The following is a 19,761-nucleotide window of genomic DNA, read 5'->3' as shown; positions in this document are numbered from 1 at the left end:
CACAAAACAACCACAAAGAGACACAAAAGAAACTTAAAAAACATCTACCTGCACCCACCCCTCCCCCCCGTCTATACCTCATCCTTCTGTCTTTGTTATTGCAAATAAAAAATAAATAAATAAGAAAAAAAATACAATAAAATAAAAAAACACTGAGTTGAAACATGTCAGGGGCAGCTTTGTGCTTCACTTTGCCGTAACTGCACTCACGCCTTTTAACGGTAAATTAGATAACAGGTGATGAAGTTTTAATTCCCACTAAGTGTCACTCAAATAACATCACAATTTAAATTTTTGATGGTCGTGATTTTTTTATGAATCCGCCTGTTTACCTAGAATACAGAGAGGTTTGCGGGCGAACTTCAGCCTCCCCCTCCATCCTTTGTAGCGACAGCAGCATCCGGCCGCCCAGATCCTCAGCGCAAACTCGGCTCCGAAGATGAAGATGGCGAAGGTTTCCTGCAGGGGAGAGTCAAACAGCAGCAGGATGAGAAGGGACTGCTTTGGGATGGGCTACATCAAAATCTCAACACGGACCGTCTTTGATGGAATTATTTTGTACTTATTTTTGTTATTATGATTCCTCAAAAGTGTATTCTGCTTCATCCGTATCTGGATGGATTACTGAACGGGCCACACGGGCCCACTGGACACGGGCCCACTGGACACGGGCCCACTGGACACGGGCCCAGGAGCCCAGAAAGACTGAAAAAGACTACTAAAAGATGCAAAGGAACCGCAAAGAGACACAAAATGACAACAAAGTGATACATCATGTCCAAAAAAGAGAGAAAATGACCTAACCCCCCACCCCACACACAAATGACTAAAAAGAGAAAACCCCAAAGAGACTCAAACAACTATGAAAAAACACAAAACAACCACAGAGTCACAAAATGAAAAAAAGCAAATAATTACCTTAAAAAAGACACAAAACAAACAAAATAGGCACAGAGTTGCTACAAAGAGACACAAACGACTACAAAAAGACACAAAATTACCTCAAGAAGAAATAAAACAACCACGAAGAAACAATTTCGATAGACACAAAATGACCAAAAGACACAAAACAACCACAATGAGACACAAAGTGACCACAAAGGGACAGAAAAGAACCAAAAAAGACACAATGTTCCCTCAAAAAAACATAAAATAACAATGAAGAAAAAACAAAAAATTAATGAAAAGACACATAATTACACCCCCCCACACACAAAACAACCAAAAAGATACAAAATGACCCCAAAACACACAAACAACCACAAAAAGACACAAAATGCAAAGCCTGCCTCTTGTGCAGGTGTTCTTTAACCCCTTCAGCTCAGCCATCACAGAGTTATGCTGCAACACCGTTAAAAATCTTCAGATTCTAATAAGGATAAAACATTTATTGGGCATATTTTTGGAGAAATGTGGATGCAGCCAGAAAAACATGAAGTCTTTGGTCTGAATATTTGACTCTGTGTAAACATCATTTATCAATAATGAGGAGCTGGAACTAAATAACAAACAGTATTTTTACAACCTTAAAGCTACTTCAGGAGAAATAAAAGGGGATGAAAAGGATTTAAGGAGCCGTATGAGGCATTGAAAAACAAATGTGGTTCAGCACAAAACTGTAGAAATCCCAGTTGTCTCACCAGTATGACCAGCCAGTGTGCAGACACCTTCTCGTGCTCCCTGAATGTCGTCAGTATGGCCAGAATCAAACAGCCCAGAACGATCAGAAACCTGCGGAGACACAAAACGGCAGACGGCTCAGTGCACGCAGCGGCGCCAACGAGACAGAAAAACACTGAAAAGTTCATGCAGATGTTCACTTTGGTTTACTGGAGGTTCCCAAAAACAGCAGAGAGAAAACTGCGGCTGCAGCATTTGTCGGTTAAAGCTCTGAAACACGCTGCCTGTAGATATCAGAGAGGCCGCCTCGCTAAATATTTTTAAAAAGCAAATGAAACTTATGTAACTCACTTTTATTAATATTATGTATCTATAACCTCTTATTAATAGATAGCTTTATTAATATATGGTACCTTGAATTGCACTTAAGTCTTGCTCTGCACTGTTTTGACTTTATTTTTTCCCTCTGTATTGTATGTTTTGCTTTTCTAACATTTCCTCCTGTGTGTTGTTCTGTGTGTTGTGTGTTGTTGTTTTTATTTGTGTTGTGTTTTTCTATTTTTTTCCTGTGTGTGTTTTTGGATTTTAAGTGTACAGCCCTAATAATAATAAGTGTTATTATTATTATTTTCATGTAATGCATTTGGTGCATGTAATTTTTTTTTGTAAAACATGTTGGCTGCATTTCTTGTATGAAAAGTGTTATACAGTTAAAGTTTAGTATTACTATGATGATGTTCTACCATGACGCAGTGTCCATATGTCACCAGTAGAGAGCGCCACATTTCTACTGTTCAAATACGACATCAGCTGCAGAACAATAATAACACATAAACTCTAAATATTCTCCTCTCTTCTATTTTTAATTTTGCATTATCTTTTTTTAGTTCACATCATTTTGAGTAAAATGGCCTTTTTGGACACAGCTGAATAAATCACATTTTAATGAAATGCCACTCGCTGACAGCTTTTCTGTCAAACATATTTTGGGATATCTGAGAGCCACTGAAAAGAGTTTAAACAGCACTTCTGAGCAGCTGAAGGAATCAGTCGCTTCTTTTCAATAAACTATGTTTGGCTCCCTGACGGGACGATGTGCTGACAGTGGTGGAAGAAGTATTTCCTGAAGTAAAAGTACTCATACCACACTGAAAATACTCCACCACAACTACAGCCACTACCATCAAAACTTTCTTAAGTATGTAATCAGCAAAATGTACTAGTAGTAGTTAACCCTTTGACACCTGTCACCTGTGACATAATTTTGAATATATAATTTTATATAATTTAGTTTTTTGGACATTATCCCCTCACTTTTTACAATATCTAATAATGCCCATCAGCTAACTGTCAGATTATTTTCCTTGTCACGTTTTACCTTTTTCTGCATTTTTTGGGACATTTTTGCAAAGTTACTCGTTTTGATTTTTTTTTTTTTTTTAAGAAATGAAACCAGTCTTCTCAGGCCTCAGAACTTTAAATGCTCATGGAAAACATCTTAATGCAGCACAAGAAAACTGCTGTTGCTCCAGGTGTTAAAGGGTTAAAGTAAATGAATAAACTCTGCAGTAAAATGTTTTCCACCTGTAGTATTTCTGGATGAATCTTCCTGCTGCAGTAATATGTCTGTGTCATTTTCCTGCTGTAGATGTTTACGGTTGCGTTCATTTTAACTTATTTTTATATTGTTGGCTGATTGGGTTGACCCCCATTGGGTATTTTTTTTAAGCTGGGGGGAAAATACTATTATATATTATTATTTTGTATTATATATTACAGCAATTGCATATTTAAAATGATGTTACAGAATTATTCTAATTTTTAAGCACACAGTTTTTCAAGTATTGTTTGAAGTTTCTCTTTCTTTCCTTTTTTAATTTTTTTATGTCACTTTCTTGTACTTATTTTTCCTTTCTTCAGCCTTTGCTTATTGTCTTTATACCATTTTTTTTAATCAAGCTAGTTTGTCCTAGATGCTTGATGTATTACATTTTCATTACATTTATTATGTCCTGAACAATTCTGGGTGGCAACGTCCACATATTTTTGGCCATATATTGTCTATATTTCAACATATGGAAAAAATGATTATTTTCATCTTCACTTCATGCATGTCGGCATGAACACGTATGCATAAGGATGTATAATTGGTTATTTTCACAACATTAATTTTCCTCTGTGCTCCACCATCCTACACATTCAGTTTCACACACTTTAATCTTCAATTCTGAAATGATGAATGAGCTACTAAAGCTTCTTTTTTTTACCCGTACATCTATATTTAGCCCTTTCAGAGCTGAAATTAATTGGATACACTCGTACAAACGGCTATTTTAATTTCCCTGTGCACTGGAGCACACCCTGGCTTTATTCCAGATCGTCTGGAGTTAACCACCCTGCTATGATATATGACGTGGAACCGCACTAAATAAACTCAACCAGCCGCAGAGCCGCGCAGCAACACCGCCAATTAACATTTAGCCAGCGCCGCGTGTCCAATATTCTCTCCGGCGTCACCTCAGCGGAAAAATGTTATTTTGTTCTTTTTCAGCTCGTTTGACAGAAACGCGCTCCTCCGGCTCAGGTCGGCTGCAGCTCTCAGAGCCGGCAGGACAGAGAGGTGCACTCTGGGAAACGCGAGTTTCTGGAGGGGAAAGTTTTACTGACTGACTGTCATCCACAACAGTGAGCACACTTTACAAAATGTTTATGTCGCTGTGTTTCACCGTGTGTGTGTTAACCTGCGGGGCAACAAATGACTGTCAAGTTTCAACGTTCAGTTTAATGTTGAATTAAACCAGAACTTCCTCCACAGTTTTATATAAATACCGAAACAACAGACGAACGACGAAAGGCCGGCCTACGAAAGCTTTCACGTTTACGAAACTTTTCTCCCTTTTCCCCGCAGCCCCCTGACAGAGGTCCACGCTGAGCCCGTAATGTTGTCAAATCTTTGAAACTTGAAAAAAAAATCCTAGAAATATCTCTAAAATCCTTGAAATGCTCTCAATTCCTGCATATGTCCTAAAATCAGAGACATTTCCTAAAATCACTGAAATGCCCTAAATTCCTGTCAAAAAATTTAAAAAACGTCCTAAAATCCCAAATATGCCCTATTTCTAGAAACCTCCTAAAATCCTAGGAAGGTCCTACAATCTGAGACTGTCCTAATCTCCAAGAAACTTCCTGAGATCCCGAAAAGGTTCTCAATCCTCGAAACATCCTAAAATCTGAGAACTGGCCTAAAATCCTAGAAACATATATGGGGCTGCAGGTTGAGGACACGTGATTTCGGACACATCCCATTCTGGCTTTGTCCTTCGTCTTAGCGTGTCATTATGTCCTAAATGCACGAACACAGACGAGCACTGATTGCTTCGCCCTTTGGCCCTTTTCCTCCACACCTGTCCCTGAATCATTCATGGCCCGTCGTGTTGCCATTAGGCGCCGCTGACATCTCGGAGGAAGTTTGTGAAGTGCTGCAAAACCATAACAACATGAATATTTTACAGCCAAACAGCCGCCAGAGTTTTACATAATTCACCAGAAGGAAATGATCGCTGAGAGCAGGGGGCTTGACTGACGTCTGCGTTCCGGGTGTGTGTTTTTGTCTTTGTCTCGTCACGGTGTTTTAACACACTTTCCACCCCCTAAACTCAAGCATTTTCTCCTCAAAGTTATCCAGAGGACAGAGATAATCCTGGAGCGAGCGGAGGGAGATCGATGTTAACTCGATACGATCCAACAGATACTGATCTGCAACACAGGCGGCTTCCTATCCAGCTTCAAATAGTTTGTTCAATACGACCCACAGAGCGACGTCGATGCCCATTACACCTGACACATCAGGAGCAGCGCCGAAATCAAAGGAGCACCGTCAGGACAAACACTGTACAACATAAACATTTTCTTTTTAGCTTTAACTGGAATCTAATTTCTAGATTCTATAAATCAATAAAAACGGACACACACACACACACTCACGCACACACACACACACACACTCACACTCACACACTCACACACACACACACACACACACTCACACTCACACACACTCACACACACACACACACATTTAAACAGTTTTATAAGTTCACCCAGCTGGCAATAACCGGCCCTAAAAAACACTCTGAGAATGGTCCAATGTTTTAGTAATGTTTTTTTTTTAAGTTCCCAAAACGTTCCTCTTAAAGTTAGGATATCATTCTCTAAAAACATTTTTTAATTAAAATTAGGGTTGCAAATTGTGAGAACTTAAATATAACATTTTGCTTATTTCAAACAACAGCAAATGTGTTTTATCCTCAAAGCTCACAGCAACATGCTGCATATATATTTAAAGTATTTCATACCCTATCGATTAAATTTCACATGTTCGTTTCCCTAATTAAAAAAACATAAATATAACAATACAAAAAAGGTTAGAAGCAAGGAGGAAATGATGCACTCGTCCTGAGGTGACCCCCACACCTCCCACCGCCATCGACACATTCATGTGACTGCAGAGAAGGTTGTAAAAAATATTTGGTAACGTTTATTTGCACAAACAAGAATCAAACAGCGAGAGTCCAACAAATGTGCCACACACACCTCACCAACATCCAAAAAACCACCGAGACACACGAGGCGGGCTTTTCATTAACCCTCAAATTGAAACTGCAAATAGAAAATACGCCAAATGGAAACATATCAATAAAAAAAACAACTCCGATTTATTGCAAATAAAGTTTTATGCTCAGACGAGGTGGTATTTCAGGCGATTTCAAAAAGCAATGCTCTGCAAAACTGCATGGAAACTAGGGCTGCGCAATTAACCGAATGTTGATTTCAATTTTTAATTTGGGCTACAGCAACAATTACAAAAACAAAATTTGTTTATGTTTGTTTTATGTTTCCGTTTTGCAAGTGTACCCTCATTTTGTCACATTTTTGTCCCTCCTTCTTAAAAATGACAGTAGCTAGTTGCTCGCAGGTGAAGAGTTTCTGTTGTTGGTCGCGTTTCGGACTTTTGGAAGTCATCGTCAATCATATCTAAAATCATGTTAGAGAATTTTTTATTTTATCTGGTCATTTCCTTGTTTTTACTTTTCTTTCCTTTTTTTTCTGATTTGGGGTATTTTTTTCCAACTTTTTTACCAATTTCTTGCAATTTTTTGGGTCCTGTCTTTTTAAGTGGCTCATTGCCTTTTTTTGTCAAATAAAGCCAATTTACACAGGTTTCAAAGGGTTAAATAATCTCAAAAATGTATCAGAAATCACTTCAGTCCATTTTTCTGTGACTGAAAACTCAAACTGAATCCAGGGAGGTGAGCTCAGACGTGATATTTCCATCAGTTAGACTTGACTGCAGCCCTGGATGGATGTTTTTTATGTGTTATTAAAGGTCACGTGTCGATAACGATGAGAGCAGCCCACCTGCACCGCCTCTCTTTCTCTCTCTATTAATCCACTTTATATCCGCGGGCCCCGCTGAGGCTCGGCCCCGCCGGGCTCCCGGTGCTGATTTCACCCCTGAGGATTCCTAACAACCAATTTGCCGGCGAGATTCAATAAAGAGAGTGCAGACGATGCAATTCTGACAGTTAATTTGCTCGCCGATATGCAAACAGTGGTGGGAAAGGACAGCGAGCAGCACGCCGTTAATGACTGCAGTCACAAGGACGAGATGAGAGACACAGCCGAGGAGGATCTCTGAGAGGAAGCGTGGAGCGCCGCCGAGTCAAACGCCTCCGACACGCCGAGATAAAGCCGATCAGGCCCGGACGGCAGCGCCAGTGTGACAGACGCACTTTCTGGAACTTTTGGAATTTCAATATCTCAAGGAAAATCGGATTCATGTGGAAATAAAACAAAAACATCATCCACACCAGTTAAAAATCACATAATCCAGCCACCGTCAGGTTCTTGGCTGCACGTAACGCACGGCTTTAACGCCAACTCGTCTGATGAATCTTACGAGCTCCACAGCGAAAATCAATCACAGCAACAAACGGCAGATTTCTGTTGTCTTTTAATATTGATAATACACAACATTTTTCAGAAATTCGTAAAAGGGCCCTTAGAGTCGACAGATCAGCACTTCCCACATATTTATTTATTTGTGGCAGCCTGCCACCATTAAAACACCTGCTGCCACGCATAGATTATATGTTTTTGGAGCTGGACTGCTCATGAGGAGTGCTGCTGGAATATAGGGCATTAATATATGCACAAAAGGGCATTTCATTAAAAAAAAAAAATCAAAAATGTATGAAAAAATAATCAAATTTAATCAATACAATACAATAAACAATCAAAATTTCAAGAAAAAAATAAAAGAAATGAAAAAATCAAGAAAAAAAATTATTTAAAAAAAAATCTGAATTTCTAGAAAAAAGAAAAAAAATTGCAAAACAAATCATTTAAGGACATTAAGGACATTATGTAGGCCATCATCAACACACACTGAGTCAGATTTAAAAGTGAGCAATATATATATATATACATCTTAACAACTTCCAACTGGCACGGTCCAAGAAAAGACCAACCACAAAACTAACGTCCTAATATCGGTCTCCCTGTCCTCCACAAAGACGTCTTCCCCCGCCCTCCTGCACGCCCTCACGCTGGCCTCTACCTTTATTGACGACTTAACCGTCGGATTATTTACTTCTTTATTAAATCTGGACGGAGTGCATACAGCCTGTCAGGAACCCTGTCTCTCAGGGGATACTCCGGCGACCCCGACACCACCTCTCAACCTCGCCAGGAGGTCAGATTTGTCCACGTTTGCACTGATCCTGACAGGAGAGCATGCTGGGAGTGATGGATTTCTCCTCCAGCGGTGGGAGAGGAGAAGAGGATATTCAGGCTGTGATTTAGAAACTGCTGATCGGGCAGAACCTGGTGTTTGACCGGGAATATCCTGACCCCTGCATGTGGTGGCGGTGTGTTACAGAGTGTTTGTGTTTGTGTGTTTGTGTGTGTGTGTGTGTGTGTGTGTGTGTGTGTCTGTGGTGTGTGTGTGTGTGTGTGTGTCTGTGGCGGGGGGGGGGGGTGTTCCCATCCCCGTATCCAGCATCAACACGCTGTCTGTAAACAACTTCACTCTGACTCTCAGTTTATGGAGAAGGCTTCAGTTATTTTATGGTTTCATTTTTATTTTTCATAGTTGGACATATCTATCCTGATGGGAGATAAACCAATTAAAACAAAACAAACAAACAAGAGGTTTTTTTTGCTGTTGTAAATTAATTACTAATATATGAATATACTAATTAAAAATATATTTTTCTGGACATTTTTCTTTTTTTTTATCTTTTTTAAAAACTTTTCCCATTGCACTTCTTTTAAAATTGCTGCCTCCCCCTGTATTAAAAAAAAATTTCAAATCAGTTTTCTCAGGTTTCAAAGGGTTCAGCAGCTTCGGCGTCCGAAAGCAGCACAAAAGTCTGATGAAACTGACTGACCAGTTTCCAAAGGGTTAATACGCTTGGTTTGATTGAAACTGGCAGCAGGACTCGGCGGGAGCTGCTGCGACTGTCGAGACATGAAGCTGATCTGAAAACATAATTACAGTTAATGTAAAAACACGTGAAAGTGTCACGGCGAGGAGAGTAAACGCCAGCTCTCTGTGCGTTTACTTCCTCGCTGACTCATGCTTGAACAACACAAACGAGGTAATTAGTTAACTAATCCGATTCATTAGAGCCAATTACACAACATTTGTTCATTTAGGCGTCACGGCATAAAACGCCACAGCAGCAAATAATCCACATCACAGCGTTTCCTCTGCGAGCTGAAGAGAAAAAATGCTGCAGGAAAAGTCACGATGAGGTTGAGGTGTCACCGCGGCGTCTACCTGCTGGAGTCTGTGACTTTCAGAGCACAGAGCGTCCTGTCTTTGGAGCAAGCCAATCAAAACGCTCTCACAGTCCCACCATGAAGTCATGTGTGGCCCCGCGGCCTCGTGGGATCAAACTCAGCGGTTGGAGGGATCAGTGAGGCTCTCCGTTAATCTCTCCTTCTGTGCGTGCTCAATAAAGATTTATGGGAGCTGAGCGTTCGCCGCTGTGATGTGAGCGGCGACGTCACTCAGCCGTTTGTTTTTAGGATTAAAGTTTTCATGCTGTTGTTTTTGGTTTTGATGCGATGAACTGAGCTGATGAGTGAGGTCGCACAGGGTCGCTGCATCGCCGACGAGCAAATTTTATTTTATTTCGCCTTTATTTAAGCAAGTCAGCCTCATGAAAAGATTCCTCCCTGGTCGAGTAATCGGCAACTTCGCAAGATCTGTCCCAAAAATTTCATGAAATTATGAAATTTGGAAAATTACTGTGTAAAACTACTTTTGTACTTCCTATTTTGAGCTATTTTCATTGTACTTTTTTTTGCTAATTCTTGGGTCATTTATTCGTGTTTAAGTCAAATTTGTGACTCTGCACCTCTGCAATGGAGAACCTTTTTTATGACTCAAATTCCAGAAAAGCACACTGTGCTGAATAAAACTAATGGCAACATAATCGGGCGAATGTATGAAAGAAAGTACACCAAAAAAATAATAAAAACTCTTAAACACGTTACGCTTTATAAATCACATCTGGCTGAATTCTGTCAGTTTCAAACCTCATTAAAAATCTGGACTTTTTACTTTCATTAAACTGAGCTTTCAGATAACGTGACGAGCTAATGTTGGTATAAACTTCAGACAAAAACGTGGCGACTGAACGTGTCTCCGATTCTCTGAGCAGATAAAACGCCGCAGATCTATCAGCTGTTTCTGTCCTGTTTGTCAAATCACTGACTTTTCCCCCAGTTTCGTCTGCAGGCGAAAGTGAGACACTTGGTTGACCTCGTCTTTAGGGAGTTAAGGACCAAATCTCAAATCCTGAGTGCTAATTATCTTAGATTTCCTGACCGTATAATTAGGGTCATTCCAAAGGAAATGAGGTTCAGTAACGCCTCTCTGCCCGCTGCGTTACGGACGGGAAGACGAGCGGATGACAAATATGGCTGCCACAGTCACACTCGAGTGAAACCACAATGTTTCTGAACTGAGGCCGAACGAGGACGCCGAGAGCGGACAGATTACAGATTACAGAAATAAAGAAATTCTCATCAGGACAAGCTTTACTGATGAGAACAGGAGAAATATGAAAAAAGGAGAGTTTTGAGCCACTGTGAAAACAAAACGTTTCCATATTTTCAGATCAGACGAGAAAGGACAGAAAGGAAGGATGAAAAGGAAAGGAGGAAGAGAAGACTTAGAAAATACAAGAGGTGGTGGAAAGAAACAGCAGATGAGACAAGGAAAAATGAAACAAAAAAGGAAAAAAGGAAAGAAAAAATGCAAAAAGCAGATAAAAAAAGGAGAGGAGGGGGCCTCAAAAGCACAGGAAAACAAGTGTTGAAAGAGAGAAAGAGAGAAAAGAAAAAGAAAGAAAAAGAAAGATTCTTTTGAAAACATGAGGATAAAGGCAACTTTACAAAAAATGTCCCAAAAATTGAGAAAAAAAGTTAAAAAAAAAAATAGTGAGATGACTTGTTAATGATCTCAAAGTTAACAATAAGAAAATTTAAAAACTTTAGATTTATTTTTTCTTAAACCATGTTTAAGAAAAATGACAAACAAATCTCCTTTGTAGCTTGTACTAGGAAAAATGTCCAGCAAACTATCTTATTAAATCTTAAAATTATGTCTTTAAAATTTTGTTACTGAAATATGTTTATAATATATTTCAGTTTTTGCAAATCTCATGCTCAGTGAGCCACTTCTTAAGCTGATCATCTGTTGAGTTTGAAAGAAATCGAGCCAATTTGCTCAAGTTTCAAAGGGTTAAAGGGACATTAACGCATTTTAAGCGTGTAAAGACAACGTATTATTGTATAATAGAAGAGTATACCTGCGTTGGACGTCATTAAGACATAAGACGTGATGAAAAAGTATTATAGTAGTCTGACCGAGCAAAGAGGAGTAAATGTACTGTGCCAGAAAACTGGACTGCAGTACTGAAGTAAAAGTACTCAGTTACTTCCACCTGAAGCACCGTCAGCTTTTTGTTTTTGATCCATAGTTCCTAAAAGTCATCGCTCACTCATCAATCAATATTTGTGAGGCTGCATCACTCATCAATCAGCGGCGGCCCGCTGTGACACTCGTGGCCAGTCCTCAAGTTATTAACAGCAGAACGCAGTGATGATGAAAAATCACACTATTACTGTAATCCTCCCGGAGGGAAGCGCAGAGAGCCTCTCGCTCATTCATCCGCCTTTTTTTAATGAGCAGCCGTTCGTGTTTGTTTACCGGAGTTTTGAAACCAGATTTATTGACCCACTTCCAAAGGCATGAATTATCATCGCGCTCCGCGGGGAGCGAGCGTCACTACGACCAGCTGTCTCCGAGTGTCTGCGAGGGAAATGAAAATAAATGTCACGTCAATCCGCTTTCTGCCCAATACGTTAATGATGAGGCGGTTTGTGATTGGTGCTCAGAGGGAAGAGGAAGAGGAAGAGGAGTCTGTTCGAGCGGCCCCCCATTATACATCCATTTACCTCTTAAAATCCAAACCCTTGAAGGAAAATCGCCTCCAGCGAGGCTTAAAGTGATAGTTGTGGATTTTTTAAGTTGCTGTGTAAAAGTACTTATTAATAGTCAGTGTATTATACACGGTAACTGGCAGTCGGCGTGCTCCCGGTTTGAACAGACGAGGCGAACGCCTCACAGCTCTGCACATTTACGTGATGTTGGAAAAAGCCAAATTATTGTGTTAGTCCGACTCAAAGCAGACTTTTAAAATACAAGAAAACGTGTTAGTCTGACTGCAATCAAACGAAATCAAATTTATAATAATAATAATTTTTTTTACTACTTTTTTTACTCTTACTTCATTACTTACTCTTACATTTTTTTTTTGCTATTCCAAGGAAATCCAACTTGTACAAAAATGACCAAACTTTGCACACAGTGCCACGCCAAACTCCCTCAGCATCAAACACAAGCCGAAAGTCCTGATGGTGGCGTTACATAATTATTTTTGCCTAAAAAAAAGCAACAAAAGTGCATCTGCAAGCTGTGATGAGATGCCAATAAATCCCCCTGAAACTTCTGGATCTTTTGGGGAAAAAATATAAATAAATTAAAATAATTAAAATGAAATAAAATAAAATAAGAAACAATCAAAAAGTTCTAAGCTATAATCTGGTTTGGTGCATCAAATGGTAACAATTATGACAATAATGTCCGTTTTAAATAAATAAATGAATAACATTACAGCTTTTATCTAACTTAATAAACTGCAACAATCCTCGACTGTTTTTCCCCGACAGAGAAGAAGAAAGAGAGACGTAAGCTGCACACAATCAAAAATCACGCCATCAAACAGCCAAACAAATCATGACGTTGTAATGCAGCAACATCAGCCTGAATTTTCCTGTTACATCAAAAACACACATGAGCGGCAGCGAATGTACAAATCTGTGTTTCCAGGGCGATTTGAGTATGTTTCTAGGATTTAGAGGCATTTCTTTGATTTCTGGACATTTCTAGGATTTGAGGACATCTCGGGGATTTTTGGAAGTTTTTACGTTTTTAATATTTTTATAAGATTTAATGACAAACTGGGACCATAGAACATTTGAGGACACTCAGCATAAGTTGAGTATTACTGATTGACAGTGTAAGAGATGCTCGTTCATACATCCATATCCTAGTCTTTATATTAATTAACAGAGAACCTCAGCGTGTTTTGATTTTTCAGAAAGACGAGCAAAATAAACTCTACAAGAAAAAGCTGCAGGGCTCTCAGCCGGCTGGGATTTGGACTTTGGCTCTACAGAAAGTATTTCCTCCGTATTTATCGCTCTTTGACAGTCGTGTTGTCCCATAACAGCCAGCGGCGCGGGGTCAAATCAGACTCTGCTCAGGACCCGTCACCCTCGTAATTCTGCATCTGGCCTTCAGTGTTTGTCGGATGTTGGATGTCAGCTGCCGGGATGAGACACTACACACGGCGCGTACGTCCAACAGTCCACAGCTGCGTGATTCAGCGCGGCCTCCAATGAGCCAGAACCTTTTCACCGAGCGCGTGCGATCAGCGCAGAGCCTGACTGGGTCTCCGAGGGTTTCGCCTGCCAAAGGCTGTAATTTGTCACCTGAGTGCCCTTGAGGCCGGGGAAGCCATTACTGGCTTGGCAGGAAGAGGTGTGAGCAATCAGTGTCAGCCGGCCGACAGCGCCGTTCATTTTCACAAATACACCTCGGCTCGCTAACTCGCATCTCTGACTGTCTCTTTGTCCCTCCGTCTGTCTCTGTATCTGTCTCTTTGTCCGTCCGTCTGTCTCTGTCACTGTATCTGTCTGTCTCTTTGTCCGTCCGTCTGTCTCTCTCACTGTATCCGTCTGTCTCTTTGTCCGTCCGTCTGTCTCTGTCACTGTATCTGTCTGTCTCTTTGTCCGTCCGTCTGTCTCTCTCACTGTATCCGTCTGTCTCTTTGTCCGTCCGTCTGTCTCTCTCACTGTATCCGTCTGTCTCTTTGTCCGTCCGTCTGTCTCTCTCAATAAATAAGTCATAAAACTAACTACAAATAAATATAAAAACAAAAAAAATAAAAACTTAAATAAATTTTAAAAAATTAATATAAATGTAAAAACTTAAAATGTGACATGTTACAGCATGATCAATAAATAAATACATATAAAAACTAAATATAAAAACAATTTTTTAAAAATAAATTAATATAAAAAAATCAACCACATAACAAAGCTAACAAGACGAAGGGTCATTCAACTAAAATAACTAACTTTTAGTGCGTGAAGCTGGATAAATCAAGTTTTATAAAAAACTGTCATTTTTCGTGTGTATCAGAGACGAGTGTAAATAAAAATCCGGTGGGTGTTGATTTGATTTATGAGCTGAGTGTAAATGTCACGTGTGCTTCAGTGTATTCTGTGAGCTGCATGTAGAGCTGCAGGTCTGACGGAAACGTTTGCACCGCGACAGACAGACGTGCAGAGCCGCTGACTGACTCAGGCAGCTTTCATTTCCAGGAAGAGCAGATCAGCTGCAGCACAGCAGACGATGATCTGATTCCCACTAAATATTGATTTCTTTGACCTACAAAGATAAATCAGAGGCTCGTTTGGTCGTTTGCTTAGTTAGCTTCCAATTTAACGTTCATGTAAACAGACCTTGTTTATTTAAAGGGTCACTAGACATTGTTTTTGTAAAATCACATCCGTCTTGTCATCTTAACTGGGCGGTGCTGCAGGAAATAAGGAATAATGGAAATAAAAAAACTGGAGCACAAACGCAAACAGGAATAAACGAGTGTCACATCTTTGTCCTCTCCTGTCTCTTTGATTCATGCACAGTTTACTGATGTCATCTTTTTGGATTTGGGGTTTACATTTCTGCAGCTTTAAAGAAAATCTAAAGATAGTAAAAACTATATTCTCTTCACCTAGGACTAGGCGATGTGGAATAAAGTCTTATTACAATATTTTTCTCATATTAGTCGATATCAATATATATCACGATATACATCAAATCAGTATTTCTGTCGAGCTTAAAGGTCCTTTGACTCCTCAGTGAGATATGAAGATATCATCAGGTTAATTTTGGTTTAAATATTTATTTTCTGTCAGACATTGAACATGACAAATATACTGTAGAACAGCATCACCAGCTGGAGGACCTATTCTACTAAAACTCACAGAGGTCCAGTTACTAAAATGTCCTCCCAGCAAAGGTCCGAGCCTCAAACCTAAAATCAATATCACCATTAACTGAACATTTTACTTTGATTACATTAAAGAAGGATTATTTTGCTTTTTTTGTGGTTTGTTTTTTGCCCTCATAGTTCACTGACACAGTGTCATGTGACCATGGTGTGTTGGAGTGTAATAAACATGATTTATTATTATTTATTAAACTTTCCAGCATTATATCAAAATGAAAAGCTCCATCTTAAACAAACTTCAGGTAAATTGAAGCACATTGTGCTGATAATAGGCCAACCTCTCCTGACTGCAGGACTCTGACTTCTGTGCTATTATTCATTTTACTCAGGAATTAAAAACTTTTGAGTCGGCCTACTTCTCCTATAGCTGCCAACAGCCTGCCGACATTCACAGTTAGAGAAAGGCTGAAAATAAGCTCATGTGCTTGTGGCCCCGGGCCCCCAAAACTTTACATCTGCCCCTGGTAATAATAATGAGAGCTCAGCGCGAGCGGCCGGATGAGACACGGAGCGATGCGTCCTGCTGTTTCTATTCATCCAAATACTGATTAAACCTAAAACTAACAGAAGTCACTTTCCACCTCTGCAAATTTCGCGGCGCATTAACAGTCATATATGTTATTCTGGGAGTCGTTGGAAAAGTGTCAGTTTTGTGGTACGAGGACGTGCTGCAATAAACACATGAAAAAAAAGGCATGGACTTCAGCATGTCATCTTGTAAATGTACAGTAGCTGAAGTCTTTTTCTGACTTCTTACAACTAAGGTGACTATAAGTTCATTCTGATCACCGAGTATTTTCACAGCTTATTGCAGAATTAGAAATGTTAAAGTCATTGCAGTACATAGGAATAAAGCCGTGTGCAGTGTTCCTCTGCGGGAGGCGAGGTCACTCTGCAGTCACAGACTGGTTCATTAGAGGTCAGTTCACTGACGCTCAGCCAGCGGTGAACGCTGTCACTCACACTCTTAGCCCTTTCTCTGGTCAGGCAGAGGCTCGTTACGGAGGACAGAAGCCTCACGTCCACCTGACAGAGCCGGAAATCATGGCGCTCTGACCTTGGCCGGACAGGGTGGTGACGCCCGGAGGCACACTATTAATCCTGGAAACTAGTGCAGAAGTGTCCCAGGAGAACAGCAGAGACGGATAACGCAGACGGACAGGAAGCTGCAGCACTCAGAGGAAATGATCTTTAAGATTTTTTTTTTTAAAAAGGGGAAACTGGTATATATAGATGAGATGATGGTGTATGTTAATTATACTAAGCTCATGCCCACAGGCCAAATCTGGCCCCTGATAAGAGTGCCGGGCGGCCCCTCAACCATCTTGAACTTACACTCAAAAAAGAGCGATTCACACCGGGAATTGTTTTTGTCCTTTTGGTATCCATAAGGTGGCAGAGTGCATAAACATCATCAAAACAGAGCTTGTTGATTAAAAAGAAAAAGAACAGTGGAGTCCTGACATCCTAGCAACATCCTAAAATCTAAGAAATGTCCTTAAATCCAGAAAATGTCCTAAAATCTGATAAATGTCCTAAAATTCTAGAAATGTCCTAAAATCTGAGAAATATCCTAAAAACTGAGAAATGTCCTGAAATCTTAGAAATGTCCTAGAATCCTAGCAATGGCCTGAAATCCAAGAAATGTCCTTAAATTAGGGAAATGTCCTAAAATCCTAGCAATGTAAAAAAATCCAAGAAATATCCCAAAGTCCTAGAAATGTCCTAAAATCTAAGAAATGTCCCCAAATCCAAGTGTCCTAAAATTGTAGAAACATACTAAACTCTGAGATATCTCCTAAAACCTTAGAAACATGTATGAGGCTGCTGTGACTGGCCCCCTGGCCTCCCGTCATTTTGCGAAAGTGGCCCCCAGGCAAAGCCAGTTAAATGTCCTTGGTACACAGCGTTGTTTGTCTCTGCTTTATGTTTTGTCCACTGTTTGTGTCTTCAGGGTGAGACAATGCGACCGGCAGGGATCTTACAGGAGTAGCACCCAGCGCCCGACCTCATGTTTCCCAGGCGGTTTAAAGACGTGTGAGTTTACGGGCGCGGACACTTTGGCGACTGAACGTGTCACAGCACCAGATTAACGCTGGCGGCTTCGACACGCTCACACGAGGCTGCAAAGTTCAGGAGTCAACACGCTAACTGTGTCCCCAAAATGACACAAAAACATACTGAAACTGAAACTCTGAGTGAGGTCACATGACATCAGACCTCCTGAAATGCAACATTCCTGCGATGTTAAACACATCAAACTGCACGCTGATTGGGTTTAATTCAACCTGTGCTCATACAGTGACCTGAAAAGATGCATTTCTCATCTTTGGGTTGTAAATCTGTGTTTGTCTCGCAGAGTAATCAGCACGTTAAGGTGCTTCATCATCGCCACCCCCCCCCCCACTTCGTTCCATTAAGCCCTGGATGACATGCATTGTGCGTCTCCATGGCAACAGCTGTTCACTCCCCTCACGCTGGAGTATTCTCAATCACCATGGCGACACCTGCTCGCTTCCCTCCCTCCCTCACCGTCAGCCCTGTCAGGGATCACCAGTCAAACCTGTCTATGTGCGTTTCCATGGCGATGCTCGATGGCAGCCGCGCTGCGGGGTTACCGGGTTCAAAATGCTGTGCACGGTGGGACGTGATTGGCCAGGTTTTGAGGAGCGGAGGGTTTTGGAGTGGCGGGCTGTCAGAGCGTTTCCTCTGAGTTCAACAGCAGACGGCGAGCGAGTAAACAGAGAATCCTCACTGACGGCATCAACGTGTGCTTCTGCAGCGCCGCGTCAGCCCCAAACTGTCCACAAACATCACGAAAAATATCATCACTGATCCCCCGTTAATAAAGGCAGGGAGAAATAAAAAATATATACAATATAAAAGACTTATAAAATATATTAACAGAAATAGACAAAATATTATATATATTATGTATATATATATAGTCATTATTATTAGCAGTAGACGTCATCAAATGATTTTGTTCTTTTTATAGATTTTACTTTTATTGGTTTTTGTTTTTGCATGTTTATCCATATTTGTCATTATCATCAGTCCTCTTTCAAATATCATTTTGTCTCTGATCTCTTATTTAATTTTACCTTAATTTCTGTCTGGCCTTGGTTTGTCATTATTGTTTGTTAAAATATAGATAAATAAATAACTGAAAAAAAAAATAATGTGCCTGTTTTACCTACATACCTACGTATATTGATTTGTTCTGCATTACATTTTATTAAATAAAAGATACAATACAGAGATGTACTGTACATGGTGACACACTTTATTTAATATCTGACCTTATTTTACATTTTCAAGTTATCTAATATTATGTTCCATTAATTTTGAAATCATGATAATCAGTATAATTTTTTTTTTTTTTTACAAAAACACATCAAAAAAGTCATGCAAGATCCAAAAAGAACAGTCTGCACACTAGACGATGCTGCGATTAATATTTTTAAATTACCACAGAGATGTCTCACGCTCTTCATCAGACACGCTAAATTAAGACAATGTGACACGTTACAGCATGATGAGAGCGATAAATCTGTGCTGCGATATTGACCTGACTGGAGACGTGCTCTGATACGGAGACCCGCAGAGAGCCGTCGGGCCCCGGGGCCAGCGGCAGCCAACAGACGGAGGGCGTGATTGACAGGTTTTGAACCTCTGACTGTGTGAGCAGTCGTCTCTGTTTCTATCAGGTTGCACCACATACTCCGACACGGTCCACACTACCGCAGCCAGGAAAAAACGCTCCGCTCTGATTGGCTGGCAGAGAAAAGAGCGACTCATCACTATATCTCAAATGGAGTCAAAGCATCGCTGGAGCGACTTCTTGTCATCGCCACTTTAACTCCTCCGAATACTTTCACTTCAAATCTCTGGGATCTGAGAAAATTGGTTTGATTTTTTTAATGAAAAGGTGGAGAAAAAGCAATTAGCAACTTGGCAAGAAATCTCTGTCAAACTGAAAAAAAAGGTAAAAGGTGACTAGAAATCAAATTGCAAACTAGCTGTGGGGGCTGCAGATAAATTATTAGATTTTTTTTTTTTAATAGGGATATATAGGGAATAGGGACTATATTCATAATTTTAATTATATATTTAAAATTATCATTTTACAGAGAAAAAAATATATATATATACTTGAAATGTCCCAAAATCCAAGAAATTTTCCTAAAATTCAAGAAACGTCTTAAAATCCTAGAAATGTCCTCAAATCCAAGAAACGCCCTTAAAACCCAGAAATGAACTCAAATCTTGAAACATCCTAAAGTCCTTAAATTCAAGAAATGTCCTTAAACCTGAGAAAGGTCCTAGCATCCTAAAAACGTACTAAAATCTCAGAAACTTCCTTAAATCCAAGAAATGTCCTCACATCCTAGAAACAGGTACGGGGCTGCTGCGACCGGCC

General features: G+C 40.1%; 1 protein-coding gene across 1 annotated transcript in view; it reads right to left on the bottom strand.

Annotated features, from left to right (window-relative positions):
• kcnq3 (potassium voltage-gated channel, KQT-like subfamily, member 3) overlaps window positions 1–19,761 on the bottom strand; it is a 111,509-nt gene that overhangs the window by 17,623 nt on the left and 74,125 nt on the right. The window contains exons 3-4 of the mRNA XM_042497785.1: window positions 1,641–1,731; window positions 333–459 (exon numbers count right to left, since the gene is read on the bottom strand). Of these exons, the coding sequence (XP_042353719.1) occupies window positions 333–459; window positions 1,641–1,731 (218 nt within the window). The remainder of the gene's footprint in view (window positions 1–332; window positions 460–1,640; window positions 1,732–19,761) is intronic.

Source organism: Plectropomus leopardus, chromosome 12, assembly GCF_008729295.1.
Source record: "Plectropomus leopardus isolate mb chromosome 12, YSFRI_Pleo_2.0, whole genome shotgun sequence".
NCBI classification, from domain to species: domain Eukaryota; kingdom Metazoa; phylum Chordata; class Actinopteri; order Perciformes; family Serranidae; genus Plectropomus; species Plectropomus leopardus.
The sequence above is the reverse complement of the archived record's forward strand: the minus strand, read 5'-3'. Positions and strand labels throughout refer to the sequence as shown.